The 12,588-nt window shown below is 39.0% G+C and overlaps 1 protein-coding gene across 1 annotated transcript; it reads right to left on the minus strand.

The window, feature by feature from the left end:
• Positions 1-1,483: 1,483 nt before the first annotated feature.
• Positions 1,484-12,308, minus strand: RNF180 (ring finger protein 180). The gene is given in 4 exon segments (XM_027671532.1): positions 1,484-2,401; positions 6,152-6,247; positions 7,927-8,832; positions 11,642-12,308. Coding segments are annotated over 3 exon segments (1,026 nt in total). The 5' UTR covers positions 8,086-8,832; positions 11,642-12,308; the 3' UTR covers positions 1,484-1,630.
• Positions 12,309-12,588: the final 280 nt, after the last annotated feature.

Raw genomic sequence — 12,588 nt, forward strand, 5'->3', positions numbered from 1 at the left:
ATGCTAACTTCTACTTTCCCACACACAACATAAACATATTTTCACAAAGACATCCAGGAGTTCAAGCACCTGCACATTATCAAACAGTCTTAACCTTGTACTCCTTGCAACCCAAGGCCGTGTCCATGGAAACCATCTAACCAGCTCCACTGCTCCCATGGAACACGGCCTAACTTTTGCAATACCTCAAACTTCAATTGTGGGGCTACGACTTCACCCCACACTTGTGCATCATCATTGAGGCCTGCAATTTTTAAAGCCATTTTAGGGACTCAGAATCTTTAGACTTATTAGAAAACCAGTATTCAGTATTAAGACATCCAAATCTTGGAAATGTTCTTTACTCTCAGCCTCAGAGATGCATTTTACAAAATAAGAACAAGTTTTGTTCAAAAGGCCACAATGTCAATTTAAGTCTATGGGCAAAACAAAAACCCTTCCCAAAAATGAAAGGTGAAGACTCTTCAGTATGCATACCATATTGAAAAGTCTCATAGCATGTCCCAGACCCATTACATTTTCAAGCTGGTTCTCATATTTAATTGAGAGAGAGACAGCCTCAAACTCTCTCTTTCTCTTAGTCTTGAATTCACAATGACAAACCTACCCAAAGCAAGAATAATTTCTTGAATAGATACTACTTGTCTGATTAGTATGTTTGCTCTTGCTGACCACACAGTATTTATGACCATGCAGAAATTTATGATGAGAAATTTTATTTTAAAGGCATATATATCATTAGTCTTTCTACTACATTTCAGAGAAAACAAAAACTGTCTTAAGCATTTTAAGACATATTCGTGGCCTTTCTCCCCTACCTTCCACCAAAAATTGCATGACTATCTATGGCCTTTAATTCTGTTCTGCTTTAGATGGTTGAAAGAAGGAAACTATGGTTGTGCAGTTGGTAAGAGTATGTAATATTTTATGTTAGATTTGTAGACAAAATATTTACCTACTAAAGACTAATATTTTAAGTAGCAACAATCAATTCTTTACTCACAGAAAAATATTTGTGCTAGATAATAATAAATGCAAACACCTTTTAAAACATTCTTAACTGTGAAGTTAACTCAATATGCCATCAGTTAAACGTTTGGTAACACTGAAGTGCTAAAGTTTCTCAGTTACAAGATTTAAATATTTAGTTTTTCTTTAATCACTTAATCTGATTAAATTTCACTGTATTTCACTGCCTTTTCCCCCTCTTCAAATTTATTATTACATCATAAAACAATAAGAAGGCCAACTCACTGTTGTTGGATTTTGCACAGAAAAAAATGTGATTCAATTATCAAAAAAATACATGTAGGAAGGGGTCATAAATTGTTTGCAGGATACCTGACTCTGGACAGTTCCACATTATACTAGTATTAAGAGATAGCATAAAAAGAACGTCAGAATAAGTGAGTCAAACTTTACCAAAAAAAGTAGCATAATTAATTTTCATCACCTACTTGCTTCTGTAGCCATCATTCTCGCCTTCTTTGCTTTCTCCTCAGGCTTTTCAACTTGCTTCTTTCTCTCTTTCTCAGCTTTTGGTTGAAGGAAATACTTGTAGGCTGCACAAGACCAACAGGTGTGAGATACTCTTTGTCTTCTACAGCCCTCGTAGGTGAAGAAAGTTTCATCAAAAATGGTGACCTATCAGCAACGATACTTGCAGAAGATTGTCCGTGAGCTCCAAAATCACACTCACTTTCTGTTCCTCTGTGTAGTAATGTGGTAAAGGATGTAATTGGTTTTGTAGTTTGGCAGCACTGGAACTACACAGGTCCTGAAAAGAACTACCATATTTCCTACTGGACTCTAATTGCAAGCCACCCTGTGCGTTAACAGGTGGGTTTTCATTTTGGCCATGGTAAATTGTTCCCATACTGCAAGTTTCATATAACACAGGTGACAAAAACAGTCTCTCTCTGATATGCAAATCCAAACTACGTGATCTTCTGTGAAAAGGTTTTACAGTGCATGCATCATTTATAGGATAGGAAGAAGAGAGATATCTGTTCTGGTTTAATGCCTTTAAGGGAAGTTTTTTATTTTTCATCTCATATCTTGGAGCTTTTACTTCTAGACTAAGTGCTTCTGTTAATCTTCCAGGACCATCATTATTTCTGGCCATGTAGGAAAGTCCTTGACTTTTGATTTGCAAAGTTGCAGTTACCACTTCGTGGCAGGTATCCTTGCTAGAACCAGACTGAATTTTGAGGACAGGCAAATGTTTTCCTGATTATTTTGACAATTTAACAGAGAAAGATGGTTGAGAGTCAGTCTGAGTCTTGCAGAAATGTATATTTACTAACTGTCCACAGGAATATCTTTTGTTGCAAACAAAGTTAAAGTCCCCTAAGGAAGCCTCACAGAATGGACAGTGCAGTTTTCCAATTGTCCACTCTGCCTATTGACAAGAAAAGAAGAAAAATACCCATCATGTTCACTGAAAATAAATGAGCTATTTTCTCCTTTAGTCAAAGGGTGAGAGACTTCACCGTAAAAAGAAAATCCACCATAAATAATCTTCTGGTCAAAACTCTGCTTGCTACTGTTAATTAAGAAATCTGTAACACATATTTCAAAATGCAGGAGCTTTGAAATATGTTTAAAACTTGTCCATAGATAGAATAATGCTGCAATACTAATGAAAACATTAGATTCTTAAAGCAGTGAAATCAATTTGCCATTTCTTAATCTGGAATTGGCAAGCACAGTTTCTCAGTTGAATTTTCTGAATGCTGGAAATCCATAAACTCTTGCATACTAAGTACAGTGGAAGGAGATACCTTACAAAAAGAATATAGTTTTTCACTTTATTTACCGCACAAAAGCTTGAAATGGTACTTGTATCTTGGTGTATGTAGCTTTACAACACAATCTCTGTGCAGAGACCATGACAAATCCTTAATACTCTACATGGACACAGTTATTTTCATTATTTGTAATTTTATGAATTTAATTTCAATCCTGAAGGCACCTTTTCAAAAGAAATTATATGTCAGAAATCTTTGAACTCCTACATAATTACACAATTATTAGTACTACATTTTTACACAACTATTAGTATTTTCAGTAAATACAGTCATCTGTCAAGAGAAACACTGTTGAGGATTAAAGTTATGCAGGTGTTTGTAGAAGCAAAGACCAGATGAGAAACATTATCAACTCCAGTCACACTTTACTCACTAATGTTCCTAAAGTGAGGTTCAGCCATGAATACAGAAGCTGCCCAACATTTTTGGTTTAAGCACTGCTTTCAGTTGCAAATGGCTTTCAAGGTAATTTGGGAAGATTGATGACTGGTACTTGTCTGATTGAAAGCTACAAAAAATTTCAGTAAAACAAATTTTGCCGTTTCAGGGAAAAAAACCCATCAACTTGTGTGGAAAAAAAAGGTTATTTTTCACACACAATGCTAGAAAATCTTCTGGAAACACTTATCAGAGAAACTTACTCCTGCCTTGTGAGTTAAAACCTCAAAATTACATGAAGCACCAAAGATGTGCCTTGTATCGCACCTATGAGAATCTGTTTAAATCTGGACAGGTTTTTAACTTGGAGAAAAAAAAGATTAGTTGACATATAAACAAAGGCCAGTTTACATATAAGCAAAGGTTTTCAAATCCTTCAAAATTCCTTGAAGATGCACAATCTGTCAGTTTATAAGGCTGACCAATGTGTGCATATGCCATTACCAAAGACAAATTAAGCTCGTTCAGAGATTTACTCTCCAGCACTCCATTTTGAGATCATAGAGCACACAATCTCAGAATATGCTGAGTTGGGACTCACAAGGATCAAGTCCAACTCCTGCCCCTGCACATGCCCCTCCTGAAGAGTCACACCATGTGCCTGAGACTATCATCCAAACACTTCTTGAACTCTGTCAGGCCTGGCGCTGTGACAACTTTTTTGGGGAGCCTGCTCCAGTGCCCAACCACCCTCTGGGTGATGCCAGGGGTTAGGCACTAAAATTAAGGGAATAGCACTTTTCTTGTGACTTTATTGAGGTTTTCTGGCATGGAATAGTACCCTGGATTTCCAAATGGAGAGGAGGAGTGATTCATGAAGATTAGGGAAGAAAGCTAGGAGCCTGGCAAAAATGGGAATGCAAGAGACAGTAAGGAAGAAGGAGGACATGTCTATGTCCCTTATGCACAGAGACTGAGAGATGAGGTGTGGTACCAAGAAGCCTGAGACTGATTTAGCATGAATTTGGTAATGGACTGTGAAAGCACTGACTCAGTAAAAGAAGTAACAGCCTACCATTGGAGGAGGTGGTAGGGGAAAAATTAGCAAGATCTGAAAAGGAGCTGAAGGTACACAGATTTAATGTTGGACTGCATAAAGACGAAAAATTTGGAATGGTTAGAAAAAGAAGCCAAAACAAGTGATAAGTGATGGGGAAAAGAAAATACAATAAAGGCCACTAGCAGCACTAGGTATATATGTATAATTGAAGATTATCTATACAGTAATATGTGCATGAAATCCAAGGAGATCAGTTAAGAACAGGGACAGATGGCGAAAGAGAACTGGCTGGGAAGCAGTGGGTTTTTACAGTCTGCAAATAGACTTTGCGCTTATGTAAAATGATTTAGCTTTTGATTCAGGAGTCATACAGGAGAAAATAACACATGATCACAAAATTATTCAGAGCCCAGGAGGGCTCATAAAATCACAGGATCTTGCCAGAGAAGCCAGAGTTTGAGGCAAGAGTTTCTAGGATATTAAATGACAAAATGAAGACAAAGATGTTGAAGGTGTTCACAGAGAATTGTGTTCTCTGCCTTTTTCACCAGAGGAGCACTGCTCCTCTGCAACCTTGAGCAAATATGTCAAGTCTTTTCTGGGCAGTCTATAGGTTTTGTATTTCCCAGGTCTCCTAGCTGACCCTCTAAGTTTTCAAATGCAGAAGGACAGAATTCCTTTACAGTTAAGCATGAAAAGAATAATATTACTATCAATATTGAATCTAATTTTGCTGAAATAATATAACAGGTAAAGTACTGTCAAAAACTGCATCCTTTTGATTAAGGATTCATGATTAGGCAATTTTGCAAAGTGAGAAAATACCTCATGACCCATAATTTTCAATGCACCTCCAAGATTAATGTTTCTCAAACAGATACACCATTCTGTTATGCATCACAGAAGAAAAAAAGACTGCTAATTTTAAAAAGAATTTAATTAATGTTTAACAAAATAAAATGTAGAGCAGTACAATGAAGGAAGAGAAAACAATTTTTTTAAAATTTTTGAATGCTTAGTTTTACAATCATAACTTTTTTTTTCTTTGTGCATCAATTTCAGTGTGGATTTGTTAGAACAGAAGTTACTTAGAATATAGTAAAACTTAGACACTGAAGTCTAAGCAGAAAAGAATGCAGATGTCATTTGCTTATCACAATCAAAGACTCATCAAAGAAAATCTGTAGGGTAAAAGAAAAGCTTATTAATATCTATGCAAAAACATTAACTTCCAGACCTAAAACAACTTAGAGAAAATACTCAACTGAAGTAATCAGTACAACAGGAAAGTTATGAGATGGTTTGTAATCTCAAATGAGCAGTTCAAACTCAAAAGCAGTGACACTGGCTTGTCCTCAGACCTTTGAGTTTGCAGGATGGTATCTACTTTCTATTCATAAGACATAATAGCACATAAAGTATAAAAGACAACACATGACATTCCAAAAACTGATCTCTTAACAAACCCCCAGTCCAGTTTTATGAGGAAACATGTTTCTTACTGTCACTGTCAAGATATATGTTAGTACTACAAGATATAGTGAGCAAGACAAAGCAAACCCCAAAACCTAGACAATAAATATAATATTAAGCATTGACAAATATGCAGAGGTGCCTGTGACAGTTTTTTGGACAAACAATACACTCATCTATAAAGGAGCAGGAAACAGAATGTATCACTTTGTAGCATTTCTGCATACATTAAAAACAAAACAAATCAGCATTTAAGAGGGAGAAAAAAACCATCTGTAAATGGTAGTGATAGAAGTTACTGAGAAGAATTCCCTCAGCTATAAGATGTCTGTAACATACAATAGACCTTGGCAGAAAAGTGTTCTTGAAACTTGTTCCCCTTAGTTATTTCACATTTTGAATGTAAAGATGCAAGAAAAAAAAAATCTACCCTTCCAATGACACATTTCACCCACTCTGGAATGGCTTCTAAGTTCACATGCCTTACATTGCAAGAGTCCTGAGCAGCAGCTGAAGTTTGTGATGTCTGTTAAAAAAAAATTACTGTATTGATATTTAACATTCATGTGAGATCTTTTCCTTTGAATACAGTCAGAAGTCAGCTTCCCAAATTCAGTAAATATTAACAAATGATAAAACTCAAATATGTTTATGCATTTTTTATTCTAAAAATCAGGTAGATGCTGTCAATAATTCTCTATTTCTGAATCTAAGGACATTGGACAGACTCCACAGTGGAGATGTGGGTGTCTGGATGTGGTTTTGTTTTGTTTACAAGAACAGACAGCATGCATTACAGCTCTTCCAAGAATATTTGTAAAATTATTTCAGAAGCACTATCAGTGGGCATAACTTTCCAGTAAAATCAGAAAAATGTAAGTTATAGTTTATAAGAAGACTGTGATAAGTACTGCAAAAAGGACACACATAGTTTCACATTAATTTTCTAATGCTGTTTAGAATAATTAGCTGAGAAATCAGATAGTCTTAGCAACTTTAGAGTTTTTACTGATACGATGTGATCAACTGAATAGAAAAAAAATAAATCTAACATCCTATAGCATTTCACTAACTCATACTAAAATAAAAACAATTACCTAACTAAAGTTATAAAGATGGCTGAAAATATAGGGAAATTCTAGTGAGAAAGTCCTAAGAGCAGTTGTTAAATTTTATGAATATGGAAAATGTAGGCTCCTATATTATGGAATATAAGTTTCATTCTGATGAAAACTGAAAGTGGGACTATACACAGAAGATAGAAGCTTTTAGAAATTCTCCAAGTATTGACAGCAGACAGATAGGTCCATTTACCATGTCTACGCTATTGTCTCCCTCCTATCTGTGTACCTGTACTTCAATTTGGTTATAATTCTAATTTAAAGTGTTTATACTATATTTGTAACTTCAAAATTTGTTTTAAAATCTGTTCTACAATTTTTTAGCTGTGCCTTTGAGTGAAGGTCTAAAATTCATCAGGAAATCAACATATTGAAAATACCATTCTTCTCATCATAGTACTATCTTTGCCTCCCAACACCTTCAGATATAGTGTTAAAACACACGTTTTTATCTTCCGTCTACATAACCAGAGAAAGAGTTTCTTCAGTCTTGTGCACAATGATGGTGGATCTCCACTCACAACTAAAAGTGTCACCATGGGGCATGGACAAAGATATCTCCTTCTTTCCACTACTAAAAAAGTGGATACATTTTTTTCATTAAATGAGTTGCAATTCCCACATCCCTCCCTAAAAATCACTTCAAACCATGCACAAAAAACACCCTCAAGTATAAAGCATGAAAATTATTCCAGGGGCTCAAGCTCTGTAAGTGGAGTGATTAAAATTAGGTTTATTAATAATACTAATTAAAAATGATCTTAAAAATAAGTTTGTTTCTGCATCTACTGGTTATAACCTTCTCCAGTGCCAAAAAGAATGTTGTTGCATTACTAATGTGTTAATAAAAAACACCAAGACCTTCTTTTCTATTTGCTTCTTCACTTTGATTCAAGATTACCAGACGTAAGCACAGTCTTTTTGGCATATTTGGAAAGACTCCAGGTCCTTTTGATTACTAACTTCCATCATAAAACAGTAGAAAATACTCTGTCATAGTTTTATTCTGTATAATTATCTTTCTGGGTATTTTAAAACAGCACTGGAGAAACTTACAAACTCACTCTAAAGAAGGTGTACTTATTTCAGATAGTTCTTTTCCATTACATTTGGCAAGGCAAACAGAATTTGCTATGTAATTTCTACAACTCCAGCAACGCAGAACATCAGGCTCTTGGTTATTCATTTTTTCAGCTTGTGATATTTTGGCTCTGTATGTCAATCTGTAAAGACCACAAAACATACAATTTGGTCACTTGCTGACACCACTTTGTTACCTTGAAGTCTATAAGTTTTCTCATCACTGCAGAGGAGACTAATACTTTATTCACAAACATTCTTTGATCTTGTATAGCATACCACCTAGATGCTTTTAATAGTAAAGTGATACAGTTGGTTTTATTTCCAGGTTGCATAAAAGAATTAGAAAGCAACAACAACAAAACAACTAAAACCAAACCAAACAAAAGCAAACAAACAAACAAGCAAAAAACTTGTCCAATATTTAGACAAAAGACAAGGAACACCCTTTTTCCCAGAATATGTCCATAGAAATAAATCATTGCTATCCTAAACATTACATAAGCATACTCACATCTAATACCACATAACAAAACTGAATGCCAACATAAAACCATGCAAGACAAAGACTTCTTTTACAATATGCCCCTGGAGGTTTGCTCCTTAGAAGTTTTTTGTGTAGAAGGATCAACACTACTGGTGGCAACAGAGCTTTTCACAGACCTGTATCGACCTCCCTGTGAAGAAGGACCTAAATTCACAGAATCAGAGAATATGCCAAGTTGGAAGGGGCCCACAAGGATTATCAAGGACAAAACAAATGTTCTATTTACTTTGTGTCTTGCTGTGTTCTAATGTCTCTCTGGTCTTCTCTAACCTGTGTCCAAAGTCTTCCCTTTTTGTTATGCTTTCTTCAAAGGTCCTCCAGCTCTTCTTTCTACCCACTTCTGTTTTTATCCTCTTGTGCTAGCTACATTAAAAAAATAAGAAAATCTTTTTCATCTACATCTCAACTGAAGCCCTATACTAGTTATGCTTATTCACAGTGCTAAAGTGCACAGTGCTCACTGATGGGGAAGAATCTATACTAGTAACCCGTCTTGTCATGACAAAACGTGATGATTCAAACGTGTTAACTTAAGCAGGATATCTCTCAAGTTTTTACTACCCTACTTATGTCAGTGCTGCTTTCTGTACCAGACACATTTTAAAACTGGAATTCCTGTAGATCTATTAAAATTCTGCATGCATGTGCCTTTTGCAGTTCTTACTTCAGCGCAGTTCTTCTTGCAGAAAAAACACTACAAATGCATGTTAACACATTGCAGAGGTTTCTATTAGAGAACAGCAAAAGAGATGTTTCTGATTTATCACATCAACATTTATTCTATTTTTATTTGCACATAACTTCAATTGGAACTCAAATAAAAGCATATGAACACAGGATTTGAAGTGGGTTTGTAGTCAAATGCAGTTTAAGTGATTAGTCTTTCAGCAAAAAGTGCCAGCATAAAGATAGACGTTTTCAATTTGGAACTCAGAAAACAGTGTCACCCTGAGTAGGCTTTTCAGCTTGGCACTGGGCCATGTGTGTTGTGTCTGTACTGCTTTCAGATCAGTTGCTTTGTGTGAGTTCATGTTTGCCTCCAAAATAGCATGGAGACATATCTGAGTGAAAAAGCCAGTGCTCCTTGATGGATTTTGTTTGATGACCTTTAAATCCTTTCCGATGATTCAGGACCAGTAAAACCAGTAGCAGAGCCCTAAGACTTCTTTTCCAAGTCACTCCCAGTTCCCTTTTTTGAAAATCATTTGTCTAGCCTTCTCTTAGAGACCTTTGATGAAGATTTCACAACTTTCCAAAACTATTTCATTACCTTCTTATCTTTTATTAACTTTTTCCCTAACACCTAAACTATATTTTCCAGTAATTTCCATTATTTTCTGTGAATACAGAGAACAAAAAGGCTCCTTTTCTTCTGTACAAGACCATTTTACAACTTTAAACACTTATTATCCCCTTATTATCCCCTTATTATCTCCCTTATTATCCCCTATTGTCTTTGAGCTACATAAATCTTTCTCACTTTCCTCATAGATCATGCTTTCTTGGTCTCCAACTGTCACTGTTATTTTGTGAACTCTTTCAAATGGGTCAGCCATTCTTCCTGAATACAAGATGGATGATGAACTCTATGAAGCTTCACTAGCACTGAGGAAACTAGACAGATTATATAAATTTTCAAGGGAAAAAAAAGAATGAAGGATGCCTATTTATATCTAAAGTTCTTGTAAAATTCAAATTGCATAATGTATTAAGCTTTGGGCATTTCTTCTTCAAAAAGATTGCTAAAAAACTCCAGTTAAAAATTTTTGAATGAAAGTGAAGAACTAAAGAAAACCCTCTACATTTGTGTTGAAATTTTATCTAGAATTTCAACTATCTCACCCTTCATTACCAAATACATAAAAATGAGAAAATGACTAGAGTAGCACAAGTGGTTGTCAAGGTCTTTTTGTTCAAAAATTACCTGTGATCCCTTCAGAACAGTGCAGCCATCAAAATTACAATAATAATTAGGTTGCAGAGAGAAATTAGGGCACAGAAACTTAAGCATTAATTACCGGGAGTCTTGAAAAAAGTAGATGAGTGTCAGCTTTGAAGAAGCATGACAGAGAGAAGCTAGATGAGCTGTCTTGGCAAACAAGAGTCCATACCAGAAGTTTCTGCTTACAGAAAAGGAGAAGCTGACACTCCACCAGACAGAGAAACCATCACGGAAGACATTAAGGTACACATAAAAACTTGCTGCTGGTTTCTCATCTCCAAAGTATTCCTGCTTAAAGAAACACTTAAAAAACCCCTCCTTAAACAGTGTTTCTTAATAAAGTAGCACTTATATGGGAAGACGGAAAGAAAATTTAAAGAACTGTCTCCAGGCTGCCAAAGAAGAAAAACAGCAAGATGCATGGAGAGCTGTGCCATCTGCTCCTGTGCCAGCTCCTTCTCGACTATGAACTGTTCTACCAGTTCTGCTACTGTTGTGTGATGAGCTTCCTTATCATGGACCAGTAGTTGATTAAAGAGGATGGCCAGCGTGCGATACTCTTGTAGCAAGACTAACCCATGTAATTAAATGACAGTTAACAAAAAAAAAAGGGGGGAAAGAATGCTACTTGCAAGGTATTGCTTAACTTGCTAAAACCGCCTGCTGCATGATGCTGAAGTCAACAGGTCTTCAGGCACTCCTGGGGTGTGTAATGTATAAATAGCTGTGACAAGGAACCGACCCAGCGGGTCTACAGACCCACAGGATGGGCGCCTAGCCGCTTTCTTTCACGAGATCCCATGAGACCAGCACTGCCTGTTTCATGCTCTTGCACGTACAAACATTATCCGTTGCACAAAACAAAGGACGAAACAAGCAGGAACACGGCGCCTTGTCCCAGCGTAACGGGAGCTCCTGGCCGCAAGTCACCGGGGGCACCGCCGCAGCTGCTGCTGCTGCCCGTGGCCGCGCCCGCCGGTGCCCGGACACCCCTGAGCCCGCCAGGCCCAGGGGCGGCGGTGCTGAGGGGCTCCGTGGGGAGCGGAGCTGCTGCCGCCGCCGTGCTGGGCGCCCCCTCGGGCGGGCGCTGAGGTCTGCCCGACTCGGGCGCTCCGGGCAGGTGTCCCCACACCTCCGTGCTCACCCTGCACCCCCGCCCGCCCAGCCAGGGCCCGGCTCGGCCCCACGGGCGGCGGCGGCGCGTCCCGCCCCCGGCCCCACTCAGCTCACCGGGCAGCGCAGGGGAGGCGGCGGCGCTGGAGCGGGGGGGGATGGCGTTGCGCAGTAGCAGCTGCTCCTGCGAACGGGAAGAGACGGGAGACAAACGGTGGCGGAAAGCGCTCCGGCAGCGGGGCCCCTGCCCGGCCGAGGGAGTCACCCGGTGGTCCGGTCCTCCCCGGCAGCTGCCGCGCCCCTCGTCTCCCGAGAGCCTGGGACTCTGCTGGCTGAGGGCCAGCCATGCTGCCGCTGGGAGGAGGGCAGTGCCCGCGCCCTACCGAGCCCTGAGGGGGCACGTCCCGTCGCCTCCTGCATGGCAGGGATGGAGCTGGGGTGGGGTCGGCCCCGGCGTCAGGCTGCGACCGTGGAGAAGAGGGATTTGGGGGAACTAAACCAAAACCTTTCCATAGACACTGGGACAAAAACTGCGTTCTCTCAGGCCCTACATGGTACAGTAAAAGAGAGGAACCAAGGACATCAGAGGCACCGGCAGGTGCGAGCCAGCTGGCAGTGCTGGGTATCGTTAGTAGCCCCTGACTGTTTTAATGGGCAGCAAGAAAAAGGAGGAAGCTTTAAATGAAGTGGGGTGGGGGAACCAAGGAAACTTATGAATCATTGTAGGGAATTTCTGCGCGTCACGGAGGACTGCGTGAAGGAAAGGCAGCACGGCGGCCCCTTCGTGAGCGTCTGCGCCGCGGCAGCGAAGGGACACGAGCTGGCGAGTCCCAGCGGCAGTTTTTGCACCTCCGTGGTGTTTTTCCCTCTTGCGTTTTGCCCTCTTGCGGTGATACTGTGACTAGAACGAGAGATAACATGTCCTCGTAGCTCACAATCTGCTGATGGTTGCTGCACTTCAGAGAGTAAGAAAGGCTGGAAGATTACTGAGGAAAATAAAATTAGAGTCCGTTCACCTGTTGGCCTGTGGGGGCGATTTGGATGCACTGAAGCCTCCATTTCAC

The sequence above is a fragment of the Neopelma chrysocephalum genome, unplaced genomic scaffold (assembly GCF_003984885.1).
Source record: "Neopelma chrysocephalum unplaced genomic scaffold, ASM398488v2 Primary Assembly neopelma1_97102, whole genome shotgun sequence".
Lineage (NCBI taxonomy): Eukaryota > Metazoa > Chordata > Aves > Passeriformes > Pipridae > Neopelma > Neopelma chrysocephalum.